Source organism: Perca flavescens, chromosome 14 (assembly GCF_004354835.1).
Source record: "Perca flavescens isolate YP-PL-M2 chromosome 14, PFLA_1.0, whole genome shotgun sequence".
Taxonomy (NCBI): domain Eukaryota; kingdom Metazoa; phylum Chordata; class Actinopteri; order Perciformes; family Percidae; genus Perca; species Perca flavescens.
In genome coordinates this window covers 24,128,896-24,146,554 of record NC_041344.1, presented here as the reverse complement: position 1 = coordinate 24,146,554, position 17,659 = coordinate 24,128,896, and the positions used below count along the sequence as shown (strand labels likewise).

General features: G+C 40.8%; 2 protein-coding genes across 2 annotated transcripts; both read right to left on the bottom strand.

The window, feature by feature from the left end:
* Nucleotides 1–259: 259 nt before the first annotated feature.
* Nucleotides 260–6,504, bottom strand: LOC114567768 (sodium-dependent neutral amino acid transporter B(0)AT1). Its single transcript, XM_028596875.1, has 13 exons — nucleotides 6,306–6,504; nucleotides 5,526–5,666; nucleotides 5,307–5,444; nucleotides 5,039–5,220; nucleotides 4,838–4,948; nucleotides 4,637–4,749; nucleotides 4,169–4,297; nucleotides 2,170–2,326; nucleotides 1,879–2,083; nucleotides 1,609–1,768; nucleotides 1,181–1,343; nucleotides 772–877; nucleotides 260–297 (listed from the first exon to the last, which is right to left on the bottom strand). The coding sequence occupies exons 1-13, from the start codon at nucleotides 6,502–6,504 to the stop codon at nucleotides 260–262; spliced, it is 1,842 nt and encodes a 613-aa protein (XP_028452676.1).
* A 3,574-nt stretch (nucleotides 6,505–10,078) lies between these two features.
* On the bottom strand, nucleotides 10,079–17,143 carry LOC114568384 (sodium-dependent neutral amino acid transporter B(0)AT1). The gene is made up of 12 exons (XM_028597985.1): nucleotides 16,945–17,143; nucleotides 16,163–16,303; nucleotides 15,276–15,413; nucleotides 14,964–15,145; nucleotides 13,757–13,867; nucleotides 13,563–13,675; nucleotides 13,094–13,222; nucleotides 11,925–12,081; nucleotides 11,632–11,836; nucleotides 11,343–11,502; nucleotides 10,942–11,104; nucleotides 10,079–10,219 (listed from the first exon to the last, which is right to left on the bottom strand). Exons 1-12 carry the CDS (start codon nucleotides 17,141–17,143, stop codon nucleotides 10,079–10,081), a joined length of 1,839 nt encoding a protein of 612 aa, XP_028453786.1.
* Nucleotides 17,144–17,659: the final 516 nt, after the last annotated feature.

The following is a 17,659-nucleotide window of genomic DNA, read 5'->3' as shown; positions in this document are numbered from 1 at the left end:
TAGAGCAAGCAGGTATTTAGCTTAGCATAAACAGTGAAAACAGGTAGAAACAGATTGCCTGACTCTTTACATAATCCTCCCAGCAGTACTTCTAAATTTCACAAATTAGCATGTTCAATTTTGTTTGTTTAAGCCATACACATCCCTATATCAAATGCAAAGTATCTTGCCTTCTCCATATGTTTTGCTATGTTAGATCTGGTTCACCTGGCCTTACTGCCTCTCTGTGTTCTGTCAGTGTGAGGTCTCCCTCTTTTGGCTAATTTGTTGCTCTACATCTTCCATCTAAATATTTGTGATGCATGGTTAGTGCCCAGAAACAACATTAAAGTGCTAGAGCAGACATGTGTTGCTTCTTGACACCTACTGTCTATAATTAAAAGTTGCTGCAATCAGAGTACAGTGGGCTTTTTGGGAGCGGGGTCTTAAAGAGACAGGCGCTCAAATGGAGCGTTTCAGAAAGATGGTGAATACAGGTGCACAGACAGTTTTTTTTAAACATTAAAGCATGTAAACAAAGTAGAATAAAAGTATGAACATACAAAATTAGCATATTGTCTCATTTAAGAACTTGTGCATGGATACAAAACCCACTGTTTTCAGTAGTAATTTAAATATTTTTTTAGAAACAAGTAACAACACAACAGATTAAGTTAAAAAATATTTTATTATACTCTGAAATGTATGACTTTATAAGCTATTATATAAGAATTTTGGCTCATTCTTTCTCTGGATTTTATTTGTTTCTGCAGCAAACAAAGACCAGCCTACATAATGCATACACAGGCACCGCCAGACTGGGAACTCCCGCCAAAAGAAAGATGATCACATTGATCCATGAAGGGTACGGTACTGATGCCAGAGATGGGAACTCCTCCTGTAAACCGCAAAACAGTATCATTTGTTACCACTATATGCTGTATTATCAACATTTACCATACAAATGTTGTACATCACAAATATGTCTAGTTTGTAATGAGGCATCATTAGAAACTAGACATGTTTGCTATCAGCATATCTGCTCTAGCACTTGGTGTTTCTGGGCACTAACCATGCATTACAAATATTTAGATGGAAGATGTAGAGCAACAAATGAGCCAAAAGTATGAATGCTGAGATCAGAACTAATACACCCAAATATAAATGATCACCAATTACTTTTATGAGCTTGTGCACTTACAGAGTTGGGATCCCAGACTAAGTAGGTGAGCTCTTCTTGGACTTGTGTCACCAGGTAGAAAACTAAAATAACCAGAACGATTAGAGGACTGATGAACCTCCATGTAACCTGCCAGAAGATGGAGGGCTTATGTCCGACCATGAACTCCAAGTCCTCATTGAACCTGCCACACAAGAGGGGTTTATATAGATTATAATGTGCTGTATAACTTTATTTAATCTGATAAGTACCTCACTGAGAGTAACAATCTATTTTACAAGGGTGCAAGTAGTTTTGAAAAGTCAGCCATCTCCGTAAAGCTTTGCTCAGTAACTGGCACAGCATGATGATGCTAATGCTGTATGATTATTCATTAGCAAGTATCAAGATGAATAAAGCAAAACCCACATGGACATTGGGTTGCTAAAATAGTTTAAATAAGCACTAACCTGTCTATGCCGTAGATATATACAACCGCTATCATCTCAAAGAAACCAATGGTTAGAAGTGGAACAGATCCTGCAAAGTTGTCGAAGAGAGTTACCCAATAAATCCCTGAATGCTGCGCAAACAGGAGGGAGATGATGAAGGCAACAGCACATGTTACTCCTGAAACGCACGTCCACAAAAACAAGAGCGCTTGTGTTAAAACAAGAATCAGACAATTAATCTGGGGTTGCAAAGCCAATATGCAGATTGTTAACTACAAAACACAATACCAGTCAGTGCTTCTTGGGGCCATTTTTGAGGTAACATATTCAGGTCTTTCAGTGGGACCACCACTCCCTCAATGTTGCCAAACAGGGTTGAGATTCCCAAACACAGAAGCATGATGAAAAAGAGGACAGACCAGGCTGGAGAACCAGGCATCTGGGTGATGGCTTCTGTAAACACGATGAAGGCCAGACCTGTTCCCTCCACTCCCTGTACAAACACATTAGTCGTAATGCAGTTAGGAGCAAAATACAGTAACAACATGGAATCTGACAGATATTCATCAGTATAGTCACCTCACTGAGAAGTGTCTGCAGGTCACAGATTTTGATGTCCAATCCGAGAATAATATCAGGAGAGGAGCTGTTGAGATGATTAAAGGCTGCGTCGTAGTTGCTTGTAGAGATGCTGTCTTCAGGAAGTTCAAATGCATTTAATAATGTCATGATGTTACTAGGGAGACAATATGTCACAGATTAGTAACTCTGGATTACAACTCATATGTTTATAGTGTAGAGGCCTCTCAGAATTATTATGGGAGCAAAGCAGGAAATAATGTGACAAAGTATAAAAGTGACAAATTCTGTGTGAGGAGGCAGGTTGAGGTTAGCCTGGCTCCGTCCTCCTACGTACGTAGTCAATTTTCATTTCCCTTCAGTACTCCGTCTGGGTTTGCGGTATATTCTGGGTATTCTCCGGCCAAATATTTGGCGGTCCAATCAGCGAACAGAGGGAAGGGCTGAGAACGATGACGTTGAGGACGTGCGCTAGAAAGATGCGAGCAAAGCCATTCGGTCCGTTGTGGCAACGCTGCTGAATATCCAGAAGTTAAAGCCCGAGGAAGAACAACATGTGCCAAATTTTGTTGGTGGCCATGATGTTGTAGCCTTCCTGCCCACGAGGTTTGGAAAAGTTTTCCAGCTCGCTCCGTTAGTGGTGAAGGAGTTGGCTAAGGCTAACGCTAGCGATGCTAATGTTAAAAATATAAGCCGATAGTTGTCGGTCTCCCCTCTTGTTGCACATGCGCATGACATACGTCACGACCAAACGTTAGCAATTGGTTATGGCAGATCCAGAGTGGCTCTGGGCAGATCCAATAGTTTTAAATTTCAACAGAGTACCCGCTTTCAAAGAAGTTAACACTTGTCAATGGAGAGTGGCCAGACTCTCTGTACAAATGAAATGTACCAGAGTCTGGTAGGACCAGGCTAGGTTGAGGTGGTGGATGGGTCACAAACAAACAGGACTTTCACCCAGGAGGGCGCGGTTCGTGTCCCGTTTGAAAATAATAAGCGTCACATGCGTAACCGGAAGTGAGTAACATAATGTCTGATTTCAACCCAAGACACGGTTATCACACCAGTCAGAATTATGTTTCAAAGAAAACTCAACTCCTGGCTGTTTTGTGATGTGTAGTAGTAGTACAAGGAGTAGTTTTACATTTAAATTTGAGATCTTTATGTTCCCCCACCTGCCAGATCCCACTTTAACCCCTGACTCTAACACTCCTATGGGTCATACTAGAGGGTAGGAATAAACAACCTATATGCTCGTATGGTTTGGAGCACCTGTTGGAAAGGATCGATTCAGGTTTTTCAAGTCTATCTTAATACAACACCCACATGTTTACTTACTGGTTGCTGTAATTATTCCTCCTGTCAATACTTATTGTAAAGGGACTGTACCAAATGTCACAGAAAGGTAATCCATAGACCCTGAGATATTTCAGTCTGGACCAAAGCGTTATAACCACCGTGCCAACCAACATTACCATCAAAGGTTTGAAGAAATTTTGGATTGGGCAACAAGGCAGGCCTGCTTGGTTTTTTCTGGGAATGATTGTTAAGATTTACAAAGAACATGTTTAACGTTACAGCATTTACTATCTAACTGGGACGTTTTGGGACCGATTGGCGGGACTGCTGTGGACGAAGTAACGTTGCACACGGCGATACACTGGTAAGAGCAAATTATGTTTAACCATGTATCCAGCTAAATTAAATAGCATACGTTACTGTATGGTGTGCACATTTAACTTTATTTAATATTGTATGTGGCGTTTTCTTTAATCAGGGTGCAAACGTTCCACCAAAACAAGTTCTTTCACAAAACCATTTTGCAGAGCCACCGTCGCTGCGTCCGGAGCTTAGTGCCGCCCGAGACAGTTTAGTTGGTGTAAAGAAATGCAAACAACCCAGAACGTTTTTTTCTCCTATCCCGGAATGTATGTGTCCTAGACCCAGACCTTTCTCTGCAGCACTGTGGAGATAGGTCTGGCAATCTGAGACTACTCACTCACTGATGCAGCTGTCATATTTTTCTGTGGCCCTGAAGCCGATGATGGTGTAGGTGACTGTGGCAGCATAGATTGAGGTGAGGCCAGTTATGACCGACAGGATCACAGCATCTTGCATGCAGTTGTTGCTTGGCAAAAAAAGAAAAAAAAGATTCAGGACACACTCTATGTCTGAGACAGGCTACTATATATTTTTATGTTTTTGGGCATTTTAGGCCTTTATTATATAGGACAGCTGAAGATGTGAAAGGTGGAGAGGAAGGGGGAATGACATGCAGCAAAGGGCCACAGGTCAGAGTCAAACCTGCGGCCGCTGTGACAAGGACTGAGACTTTGTACATGGGGCGCATGCTCTACCAGGTGAGCTATCCAGGCGCCCCCGACAGGCTAGTATCTTTATTGTGAGCTTAATAACAGTAGAACTGCTGTGTGGTTATAAAAACAGGGCTTCTATAAATGTCTCTTACTGAACAGGGTTGTAGCTTGAGAAAGAGATGAGGCCTCCCCAAGCTAAGCTAAAGGCATAAAAGACCTGGGCACCTGCATCCAGCCAAGTAGTTGGTTTCATCAACTCATCAACCTGCAAGAGTGACGCATACATTGTGATGTGTCTTTGTTTTATTAGATATATAATTGCCTTTTTTTTATGTTGGTGATTTAAAACATACGTCTGGTGTGAAGAGGAACTTTATTCCACTCAGGGCACCTTTAAGAGTCAGTCCTCGAATCAGGAAGATGGCCAGCACTATGTAAGGCAGGATGGCTGTGACATACACTGCCTGAGGTCATGACAAGAAAAGCAAATCGTGAAATAATTGGTCGGTGGTGATTCAGAAAAACACGTTGTTTGTTGTAAAGGTTTGACAGACCTTGCCTGAAGTGCCGATCCCCCGTATGTAGCAGACACACATGATTGTCCAGGCAGCTAGCAGGCAGAGTACAATGGGCCAGTGGATTCCTCCAGAGTCCACAATGGAGGCCGAACTATTCAGAGTCACTCGGTAAAAATAGTAATCCACAGTGGAGCTTCGTTGACACTCTGGTACAAATCCTGAAGGGGCAAGAAACAGTCCTTCAAGTGTTTTAATCATGAGTAGAATTTTAGTTCTTAATAAGAATGTCTTTATATTTAAATACCTGTCCCATTGTCATTGAGAGGACACTGAGCCCAAGGCAGTGGGCTTTGAAAGGAATTGAAGAGATACCACAAGATCCAGGCTATTAAGGTGTTGTAGTACAGTCCAATCAATAAGGACACCAGCATGGAGGCTACACCTGAGTAGGAGAGAATCATTAACTGATGTGTTTTTTTGCCTCTGGTTTTCGACAAATCTTTTCAGAGCCTATTTTACATACCAACACCAGTCAGATAAGGGCTGATGGCCCTCCACACTCCCACGCTGCCTTTCCTGAGACGCTGGCCGATGGCAAACTCCAGCAGCAGGAGAGGCATTCCTTCCACCACAAGCAGGATCAGGTAGGGAATCAAAAAGGCACCTGAAAAATTTATGATCGGTAAGTAGTACAATTACCTGCTCTGTATTGTTGCATTTATGACAATCATAAGCCCCCACCAACGCCTCACACCAGCCAAAGTCCATCATTTACCGTAATAAAACGCCACATTTATTCGAGATAGTGCTATATTGTACAATCATGCAGTATTTTCATCCTCTACAAAACAATCTTTGCAATCTTCAACTGTCTTTAGTTGTTTGACAGAGTGATTGCTTTCAAGATTCACACGTGGGAATCTTTACCATTTCTACCATCCGTAATGTGAACATCTAGTTAAAAGAAATCGGCAGATTCAGTTGTACTTCAAATGTATAATGACTCACTTAACACCAGCCATATTTTGAAAAGAAACACAAAAATATGCACAAAGGACAGGAAAATCTTCGGAAAAGGAAGGGGTTCATAGTTCATATATATATATGTATATATATATATATATATATATATAATTCTGCACCGATACAATAAGTCTCTCCAGGAAAATCATATTTGAAAGATAAAAGAATACCAAATAGGTATGGGTAGTCCTTTGTACATCAACCACACTTTAATTTGTCAATCATTCAAGAATTGACAGCCCATAATGATAAGATGTCCCTTTTCTTTACCACTTCTTACCTCCTCCATGACTTTGACACAAATAAGGGAATCGCCACACGTTGCCAATCCCAATACAGAAGCCCACGCAAGTTAGGATGTACTGGGCTTTGTTGTCCCACTTTGGCCTGTCCCCGGCTTCCTCCTCCTCCATCCTGTCCAGATCCTCATAGGAAGGGATTCTGTCATCCAGTCCTGGGTTAGGAAGAACCAGTCTCATAGCGACCCCACTGAAGCTGAGATGTTACACTATTGTTCTTGAAAATCAAAGTGAGGGCTCAGTGTATGCACTCTGCATTGTTAAAACAAGTTTATGATCTTTTATTTTATTGGATGCAATCCACAGATTAGCCCATGCACACTCTGCATTTCTGTTTTATACTACAGTCATTCAGTTTAGACAAACATTATACAAACAGTGGCACAGTAGCACTGTCCACTCACAACAAGCAGATCCTGGGTTTGAATCCACTGCTCCAGGGAGTGCTCCACCACTACTGTGTGTCAAGTAGGTGTGCTCTATTTTTTCTTTTTTTTTTTTGCAACTTTGTTTGGGATTCAGCACTAAAACAATTTCAACTGAGTTGATTAGGTCCTTTAATGGTTTCCTGCTCTATGATCTAGTCTTGAGGCCCAAAGTTGAAGCTACACTACCTTGTGTTGAATCTACACCTGTCATTTATTACATACCAGGGTTAACGAGGGACTGCTTCTTTGACAGTTAATAGTGACTAACATTTCAAGTCAGCGTCTTCATCAGACTCTGTTGATGACTTGACGGTCATCTTTTTCAGTCATTATATAAGACATGAGAACAAGGAGAGTGTATATTTTGTGAATCATTAAAGGAAAATAGTCTGCCAGTCGACCAAGTGCACTGAATGAGCAAGAGGTAAAGTTCAGTTTGGCTGGAACATACATCAATAAAACTTTTAAAGGGGTGATAGAATGCAAAACCGATTTTACCTTGTCAAAGTTGAATAATGACAGTTTAGTGGGTAACTAGGACATATATAGACACCTCTTTCCTCTGCAAATCTCACAATTTGAAACTGCCTCTGAAACGAGCCGCCTAGTTGACGTCAACTCTGCGGCTCCTCCTCATTTGGCTCCAGTCTCTCTCTTTGTCACGCCCCAACATTTACATAGGCTACACAACTGACCTGAGATCAGGTAGTCTTCTGAATCTATGTTGTGCAGATCTCAGAAATTGTATACATTGTTCATCTGCTATTTCACCCTTTAAATTCACTTCTGAGACTTTTTTATGCGAGAAATCAACTATGTAGAGGTCAAATATGGCAGTTTTACGAAAATTGATGTCTAATTGCAAATTTTGTCCGACTGTGTGTCGGAGTTCAGCGGCCAGTGCTGCCTGTGTTGTTGCCTCGCCGCCTGGCCTGTCTTCCTTCACAGACCCCGGCCTGCTGTGAGGTAGATGGAGCTCCGTCACGGCTGGCAGCCCACGGCACTACATACCGGTGCAAAGCCACCGTTCTTTGGGTTAATGGACTACCAAACGCCGCTGCCCTGACAGAGCTCCAGGGCCTGCCGCTCCCCTCTTCCTGCTAAATGGCCGGTGTGTGTGAGTGAGAGTGCAGTCATCAAGCTTGTTACGCCAGCAATCTCTTACCACAGGTTCCAGTTAATCTTATAATGTGTGTAATTATAATGTGTTGAGTTATTTAAACAAACGATCGGGGAAATAAACGCCTCTTGTCCGCGAGTCCCATTGATAGAGCCTGTGGCTGGATGGAGCTCTGTCAATGAGAGCTAGCTAGCCTCCTCTTAGAATTCCTCTGAAATTCACAAAAATTCATAAAATTGAAATCAGACACCATTGTTAACTTTATAAGACCTTGGGGTAGATGTTATATAAGTGGCGTGACAAAATTCAAACTGTAAATATACTCTAATTATGCCGAAAATGAAGCTAACTAGCCGCGATCTGTACACATAGGATTGAAGGGACAGTCGCAGCTAACGAAACCCCTAATGTTCACAAAAATTCATTAAATTGAAATCTGACACCATTGTTAGCTTTATAAGACCTTGGGGTAGATGTTATATAAGTGGCGTGACGAAAATGTTCAAAGGGCTTCAAACTGTAAATATAGCTACTCTAGTTATGCCGGCAGCTGGCAGCCAGCCGGCTCCGCGGAGCCCTGAGTATTCCAGTAGTCCAGTACCCAGGGAAACGGTGACTTTCACTGGGTATGGAGGTTGCTGCTTTCTTGTCAGACTGTGTGGAGCTCCTAGCTAAAGTCCGACACGTCTTACCAAATTTGCAATTAGCCATAAATTTTCGTAAAACGGCCCATATTTGAGCTTTATATAGTTGATTTCTCGCTTAGAAGTGAATTTAATAACGAAATAGCCCTGAAATATGAGACCTGCTGTTGAGTCTCCAATGTGTTTCTATGTGGTTTGCTCAAACCAATCAGCGCGCAGCTCATCTAAATATTCATGAGCATACCATATTTGGAAGAAAAGCTCTCGTTCCAAATAGAGCCATATTCACAGGGTAGTTAAGGGCCTAATAAAATATTTTCAGCCCAACCAATGTTACATACGCTATTAGGAGACCTTAGGGAACAGTGTAAAATACCCTATATAATCATTCTATCACCCCTTTAATAAAATAAAATCAACTAATAAAAAAATAAAACTAATAATCAATGATTAGTTAATTTAGTTACTTATTGTTGCTTATTATGTTATTTATTGCAAACTGTATTAACACTACAGACTACAGGCATGAATCCATCTCAACTTTCAATTTGTTATTATAAGGACAAAATCTATCAATCTACAATCTTAAATCAGTTTGATTGAATGGCCTGGCTGTAATACAATAGATCCATATTTACCATAGGTGGATGATTGCTTGAATAAGGGATTTATTATTCCAGTAATAGTGGTCAGTTGATGTTTAATCAGCCAACAAAAGCATGTTGGGCTTTGTTGTATCAGCTGACCTTACCAAAGCCGCTCTACGGAAAGCCTTTCCACTCCCTATTCAGCCCCATTGTACCGAATTTGGTTGCAGTTCCACCAGAGTTTCACTGGGGGTGATCGCGGTCCAGTGCAAAAATGAATGGGACTCTATGGAGCTAGACGGCTAAATTTGTCTCTTTTGCCTGATTGTCGTTGAACAATCTCAGATTTGATTGTAGTTTTTGCAAGTTCAACATGGTTTATAGGTCGAAAGTTGAATGATCGAGTACTTATGTCCTTTCGATTTCTTACAGGTTGAGTCGTTGTTGCCCATAACACGCTAGCATTCTGCTAATGAATGCTGATTGGTCAGTGAAGGACTGATTACAATCGGAGATCCCGCTTAAAGTCCCTCAACAGTTTCTGTTGATGTCTGTGTTACTTGTTACTTGTTTTCTCATTTTGCAGCTTTTTTTTCTAAATGCTGCACATGTGTTGTTAAATTGGTGAAGATGTTTTCTGAATTTGCTTATATTTTGTCTATTTGCATGTGTTTTCTTGAGTTGCAGTGTTTTAAGCTCGCAGGGCCACCTCATAAACGGGTGTTACACCTGGATGGAAAACTGTATGCAGTTTGTCTCTGAATATAGAAAGGTCCAATACAACAAGAAAGCATATTAGCAGGCTAATTAGTGCAATGAGTAAGTACAATATATTGATACAGCAGAAACAAATTTGCACAAAACATGAGGAGAAGTTTGAGTAGTTTACTTAAGTGCATCAATAAAACATAAGTATAGTGCTTTAAGAAGCTTGCATTTTGTTGTATTCTGAAAACGTATGACTTTTAAACAGTTCTATTTTTTCTTACAGCAAAGAAAGACCAGCCTACATAATGCATACACAGGCACCGCCAGACTGGGGACTCCTGCCAGAAGAAAGATGATCACGTAGGTCCATGAAGGATACGGTACTGATGCCAGAGATGGGAACTCCACCTGTAAACCACAAAAAATATTATAATAATATATTATAATTATTATAATAATAATATAAAAATATTAGTGCATGTGGTATGCAATGGCTGTTTAAATGTTGGTGAAGTATGGCTATTTATCTACTAACAAGATGTATGCTTAAACCAACCCGTTCTCACTCCCAACTCGTATGGCAGTTGACATAGATGACGTAGTATTAAGAGTGACAACGGTAGCGAGTAGTATTAAAGCCCGAAATTCCGCTTGGGGAGGGTGGTTGGGGTGGAGGATGGGTCAAACAACACGTCTCACACAAAAGTGCATTTTATAACCCCACCCACGATCTTTTCCTAAACCCAACTGTCGCATTCCTGTTTTCCTAAACCCAACTGTCCTATTCTTGTCCCTCGTGTCACGTAAACGCACCTTTTATAAGCCCACCAACGATCTTTCCCTAAACCTAACTACCTAACTGCGTCAAAAGTGATGACAATAGTACCGACCCAGCGCGTTTAGATCTGATGCTAAAGGAGACTTTCAGCGTCAATAACAACACCCAAGGCATCAAGGATTGGAGTGAGAATGTGTTGTCTTAAACACAGAGGAATAACATTTACCTAAAAATGTTTAGCCTGCCATATAATTTGTGTATTTTGCAATGAGTGAACATTAGAAATAAAGGCAACATAAAGAAGGGATGTTTAGGATGACGTATTAGCTGATCACAGCTCTTGTGCACTTACAGAGTTGGGATCCCAGACTAAGTAGGTGAGCTCTTCTTGGACTCTTGTCACCAGGTAGAAAACTAAAATAACCAGAACGATTAGAGGACTGATAAACCTCCATGTAACCTGCCAGAAGATGGAGGGCTTATGTCCGACCATGAACTCCAAGTCCTCATTGAACCTGCCACACAAGGGTTTTAATTAGTTTAGAAAAGTTTTTAAATATGTCATGAAGCCATCGCTGTTACACAGGACTTAAATAGGTCAGCCATCTCCATAAAGCTTTGAATAATAAAGCTCAATAACATCATAACATGCTGATGCTAATGCTGTATGATTATTCATTAGCAAGTATCAAGATGAATAAAGCAAACCCAGGTGGACATTGTGTTGCTAAAATAGTTTAAATAAGCACTTACCTGTCTATGCCGTAGATGTATACAACCGCTATCATCTCAAAGAAACCAATGGTCAGAAGTGGAACAGATCCAGCAAAGTTGTCGAAGAGAGTTACCCAATAAATCCCTGAATGCTGCGCAAACAGGAGGGAGATGATGAAGGCGACAGCACATGTTACTCCTGAAATGCACGTTCACAAAAACAAGAGCGCCTTTGTCAAAATATAAAGCTAAGACAAATGCTAAAGATGTTTCATTGGGAATGGAAAAACTGAGGAACTAATTGAATTGGATTTTAAACCCAAGTTACCAGTCCGTGCTTCATTGGGCCATTTTTTAGGGAATACGTTCAGGTCTTTCAGTGGGATCACCACTCCCTCAATGTTGCCAAACAGGGTTGAGATACCCAAGCAGGAAAGCATGATGAAAAAGAGGACAGACCAGGCTGGAGAACCAGGCATCTTGGCGATGGCTTCTGTAAACACGATGAAGGCCAGACCTGTTCCCTCCACTCCCTGTACAAACACACATTAGTCGTAATGCAGTTAGGAGCAAAATACAGTAACAGCATGGAATCTGACAGATATTCATCAGTATAGTCACCTCACTGAGAAGTGTCTGCAGGTCACAGATTTTGATGTCCAATCCGAGAATAATATCAGGAGAGGAGCTGTTGAGATGATTAAAGGCTGCGTCGTAGTTGCTTGTAGAGATGCTGTCTTCAGGAAGTTCAAATGCATTTAATAATCTCATGATGTTACTAGGGAGACAATATGTCACAGATTAGGAACTCTGGATAATGAAAAGATGAATTTAGATTTCTTTTTTTTAAATCTATCTTAAAGTGCTCATATTATGCTCATTTTCAGGTTCATAATTGTATTTAGAGGTTATATCAGAATAGGGTTACATGGTTTAATTTTCAAAAAACACCATATTTGTGTTGTACTGCACATTGCTGCAGCTCCTCTTTTCACCCTGTGTTGAGCTCTCTGTTTTAGCTACAGAGTGAGGCATCTCACTTCTGTTCCATCTTTGTTGGGAGTCGCACATGCACAGTAGCTAGGTAAGGACTACTAGCCAGTCAGAAGCAGAGTATGAGGGCGTGCCATGCTAGCAGCTAGGCGAGCATTATAACGTGTGTTACAAAGTGACGCATGTTCGTCACGGAAGTAAAGGCTGGACTACCATAGAGCTGTTTGGAGCAGTTTGTGAACAGTGTTTTCTGTTGGAGATGGTAAGTCCCTTTGGGGTGGACTTTGGGCTTTCTCACTTTGTAAACTTATAACGTGCACAATAAAAGATATATATATAAAACAATAAAGGAAAGGGGAAAAGCCAAAAAGCTCAAAAACACTCACATGCTCATACGTACACTATAATAGACAACTGGTTGCTGGAATCATTACTCCTGCCCATACTCACTATAAAGTGTCCCATTCCTAGTGTGACTCCAATGTAAAAGATGGGGATCAACGACTGCGGACCTTATTCCATGAAAAAATGCATTCCTAAGTGTAGCTACAGCCACCCTGCTAGCGTGGCTAAAACGTTGGTATACCAAACCTACTAAATACGTTCCAGGAGGAATGATAACAGCAACCAATACTGTAACTCATTTAACTTGTATATGGACATTTGTGGGTTTGACTCGATAAGGTTGTGATTATAATAAAACTGTATATAAGACCATGTATCCTCACTTGTGTTTCAGTTACTTTTAGGACTACTCTATTCCAAAACATTAAAACCCATGTACTGTGACTACTCACTCACTGATGCAGCTGTCATATTTCTCTGTGGCCCTGAAGCCGATGATGGTGTAGGTGACTGTGGCAGCATAGATTGAGGTGAGGCCAGTTACGACCGACAGGATCACAGCATCTTGCATGCAGTTGTTGCTTGGAAAAATAAATAAGCAAAAACAACACATGTTGACCTTGGGTCTGAGAATGGCTGCTTCCTTTTTTTCAATAAAAAAAGAGACGAACTGCAAATTAATAATTGGTATGAATCTTAATTGGTGCGTTTCCAATCACCAGTTTTTATGCATATTTTTTTTAGTGGTATAATGGTTTCCTGACCGAAGAATTGGCTTCACCTCCTGCTTATTTAAGTGGCCAACTCACAGCGTTAGTGGATGGAAAGAACCATTCATTCTCTTTTTCTTTTGCCAACTTTCCAGAGATTTGGTTAAAATGTGTGATACATTTGGATGTAAATGTGACTAATGTCTCTTACTGAACAGGGTTGTAACTTGAGAAAGAGATGAGGCCTCCCCATCCCACACCAAAGGCATAAAAGACCTGGGCACCTGCATCCAGCCAAGTTGTTGGGTTCATCAACTCGTCCACCTGCAAAAGTAAGGCATACTTGGGGACTTGTCTTTGAGCTATGAGATACAACTTTTTTTCTTATCAACATTTGAAACATACTTCTGGTGTAAAGAGGAACTTTAATCCGGTCAGGGCACCTTTAAGAGTCAGTCCTCGGATCAGGAAGATGGCCAGCACTATGTAAGGCAGGATGGCTGTGACATACACTGCCTGAGGTCATGACAAGAAAAAATAAAATCATTAATAATGGACATTAGAGTGACATTTTGTTAAAAATGTATCATAATTGACTATTTGCTAAACCCCTCCCCCGAAATGGTACAATCGCTTATCAACTATAACTAGGCACAGTGGCCCATCTGTCAAGCTTTGGATTTTCCTGCAAGTTAAAGGTCCCATATTGTAAAAAGTAAGATTTCCATGTCTTTATTGATTATAAAGCAGGTTGAGGTGCTATATAAGTATGGTGAAAGTATCAAAATGCTCAATCCATGGAGATATGCACACAGTCCTTATTCAGAAACGGTGCCTTTAAACAAGCTGTCAGGACTTCTGTACGGTTGTGATGTTACAATATACTATATATAGGGAGAAAGTGTCACTACAGTGCTGTTACAGTCATTCCCCGGCTGCAATGACAGTGACACATGCTTAGAGCGCAGATGCAAAAGACCCGGAAAACAATCAGAGCAGACTTTTCAAGAGTTTTTTTTTCAAGAGGGGGGCTTAGAGAGACAGTGTTGACAGCGCCGTCTGGCTCTCCAGGATCTAGCAAATAAGATCCATGAATTGCAGATATGGACACAGAGATGACCTTGCTTGTCCATATGGTCGTTATTGTAGCTGGTGCTCATCTTCTCTACCTTTTCCTCGTGTTAACGCTGATGTGTTAGCTACATTTGAAAACCTTGACCAGCCAAGTTAGCAGAGTCAGCAGAAGACTGGCGAGTTGATTTCCCTGTCCTGATGAGCGACACGTAGCCACATGCCATCACCATTCAACATCAACCATAAAAAGCACAACTAATACTTAACACAAGATAGACACAAGTGCACAAATTTGCGTACATTCAGCAGAGCTGGTGGAGAGGCGACCAGAGTCCACACCTTCTAGAAACCCCTATGGCTTAAAAATATACAATACAAAAAGTAATAATTGACCAAGTTGATAGCTTGAGGTTTCTTGTCAACAGTCGTCACAGACGTCTCATTTTCAACCGTGGTCTTCTTTTTTGACAGGTATAGCAAGAGTAACTACAGGAGGCGGGGCTTAGCTAACGGTCAATTTGCTGAAAGTTCAACAGACCTTGCCTGAAGTGCTGATCCCTCTTATGCAGCAGATTGCAATGACTGTCCAGGCAGTTAACAGGCAGAGTACTAAGGGCCATTGGATTCCTCCAGAGTCCGCTATAGAGGCCGAACTATTAAGAGTCACTCTGTAAAAATAGTAATCTACAGTGGAGCTCCGTTGACACTCTGGTACAAATCCTGAAGAGCAACAAATACACATAAACACGATTATGAAGCTCACATGCTCATACGTAGGTCAAATAGACACGATTTTCGGTGCTTTGGTATGCATGTTAGCGGAAAATGTGTGTATAGTCAACCTACCTACCTGTCCCATTGTCATTGAGCGGACACTGGGTCCAAGGCAGCGGGTCTTGAAAGGAATTGAAGAGATACCACAAGATCCAGGCTATTAAGGTGTTGTAGTACAGTCCAATCAATAAGGACACCAGCATGGAGGCTATACCTGAGTAGGACAGAATCATTAAATGTGTAATATGTATTGAGTATCGCTTACTCTTTGTAAACACAACGCTCAAATTACAGAAAATACAGGGGGCAGGGTACAGACGACGCCACACTCTTCTAGTGGGTCACAAGTGATGGTTGAAAGGGATTACTTTTGTATTAGTCTATTCATTGTTTTTTAGGACAACACTGTATATTGTACTAGGGCTGGGCGATATGGAGAAAATCAGATATCACGATGTTCTTGACCAAATACATCGATATCGATATTGCGACGATATTGTAGGGTTGACAGTTGGTGCTTTCACAAAATATTTTTTACAATGAGATTTTAGATAAATAATCATCAATAATGGTTTAACCGTTTCAAGTGAAATTATAGAGATTTTTTTTCCAGCTATATACTGACTGTGTTTACATGCATGTACGAAAATACTGTTATGTTAAAACAAATCTGCAATTGTTCAAATGATATTCACTCCAAAACTGATTTTCTGAGAAAATTGAGTTAGTATGTGCTTGGTATTATCAACTCAGACAACTTTATTGTACATCACAATGTCTTGATATATGATTTCATCACGATGTTTCCACTGAATCACGATAAATTATCATATTGAATTATGGCCCAGCCCTATATTGTACCTATCACACTTACAGGATACAAATCCCCGCTTATGTGTGAATGCGGTGCCAGGGGGTCTTTTTTTTCTTTTTCTTTTCTTTTTCAGAGCCTATTTTACATACCAACACCAGTCAGATAAGGGCTGATGGCCCTCCACACTCCCACGCTGCCTTTCCTGAGACGCTGGCCGATGGCAAACTCCAGCAGCAGGAGAGGCATTCCTTCCACCACAAGCAGGATCAGGTAGGGAATCAAAAAGGCACCTGAAAAATGTATGTTATAAGTGGTTGGTAGGTTGGGAATTTTTTAATTCTATGCATGAAAAATGTCAACATGACATTCAGGACATCATTGAAATGTGAAAATGGCAAACATGAGGGAGGGAGGTCTTCTCATGTTCTTGGTTACAAAGTGAGCGTTGATGTTATTAATGTTATCATCCGTTTCTGTATCATAGGTGGTTTGCTGTGTTGCACTCTCTTTAAGACAACACAGATTTCCTTTGTGGTTTTGGTATAACAACAACATGTAATTTTAGGCTACAGCAGACTAATGTGTAACATTGATGTTGTTTGGATCCATATATGGTACATGACATGGACTATGGACAGTGGTTTTAACTGTATGGCCTTGAACCCTCTAGTTAACAAATTCCAGAAAATCATTAATATAATTTCATGCAAATTCCATGACGCTATCTTGTACAGTAGCCATAAATTAGTGATGTATTTAACTTAGCCTTAGGTAGGGACCAGTGACCTTATTAAACAAGGAAATGATTTATTCATTTTAGATCAGATACACCACAGAATGCCATAAACTTACACAAGATCCTTATGAATGCACTCCTGGGTACCTCACACTTTAATTTGCCCAACACTTATTCAACATCTTTTTGTCTTACCTCCTCCATGACTTTGACACAAGTAAGGGAATCGCCACACGTTACCGAGCCCAATGCAGAAGCCCACACAGGTTAAGATGTACTGGGCTTTGTTGTCCCATTTGGGCCTGTCATCGGCCTCCTGCGTCTCCATCCTGTCCAGGTCCTCATAGTTAGGGATCCGGAGATCCAGCCCTGGGTTAGGAAGTACCAGTCGCATGGTGACCACTTGTGTCCTGAAGCAGAGAAGTAATGTCCACTACGGTTGAACGCTTAGTGAGGAACGTGGTGGAAAAATGTTATCAGAATATGGGGGACTCAGCAATGTTGAAACAAGTTTATGATCTTTTACTTTTTATTATCCATTGTTGGTCATACATTAGCCAAGGAATGCATACTTTGTACTTTTGTCTACTCTTCAGTTTGAATAACCAATCAGTCATTCAAATAATACATATGTGTCAAATATACAAAATTTCATGCCAGTCTGCAAAAAAGTAGACAACACAAAAAAGTAATTATTAAGCTTGATCACATGGTGGATGGCATCCTTTGTTTAACAGGTGAGAAAGGATTTTATTTTATTCAAAAATCATTTTCAGGGTTAAGACAGGACATTATTACACCAGAGATTGTATTGGTTCTTTTAACAAATTCAAATGCGTGCCTCTTTGCAACTGTTGCCAGGCCAAATCCTGAAAAGCCCTTATGACCTCATGATATTCCGCATGATTTA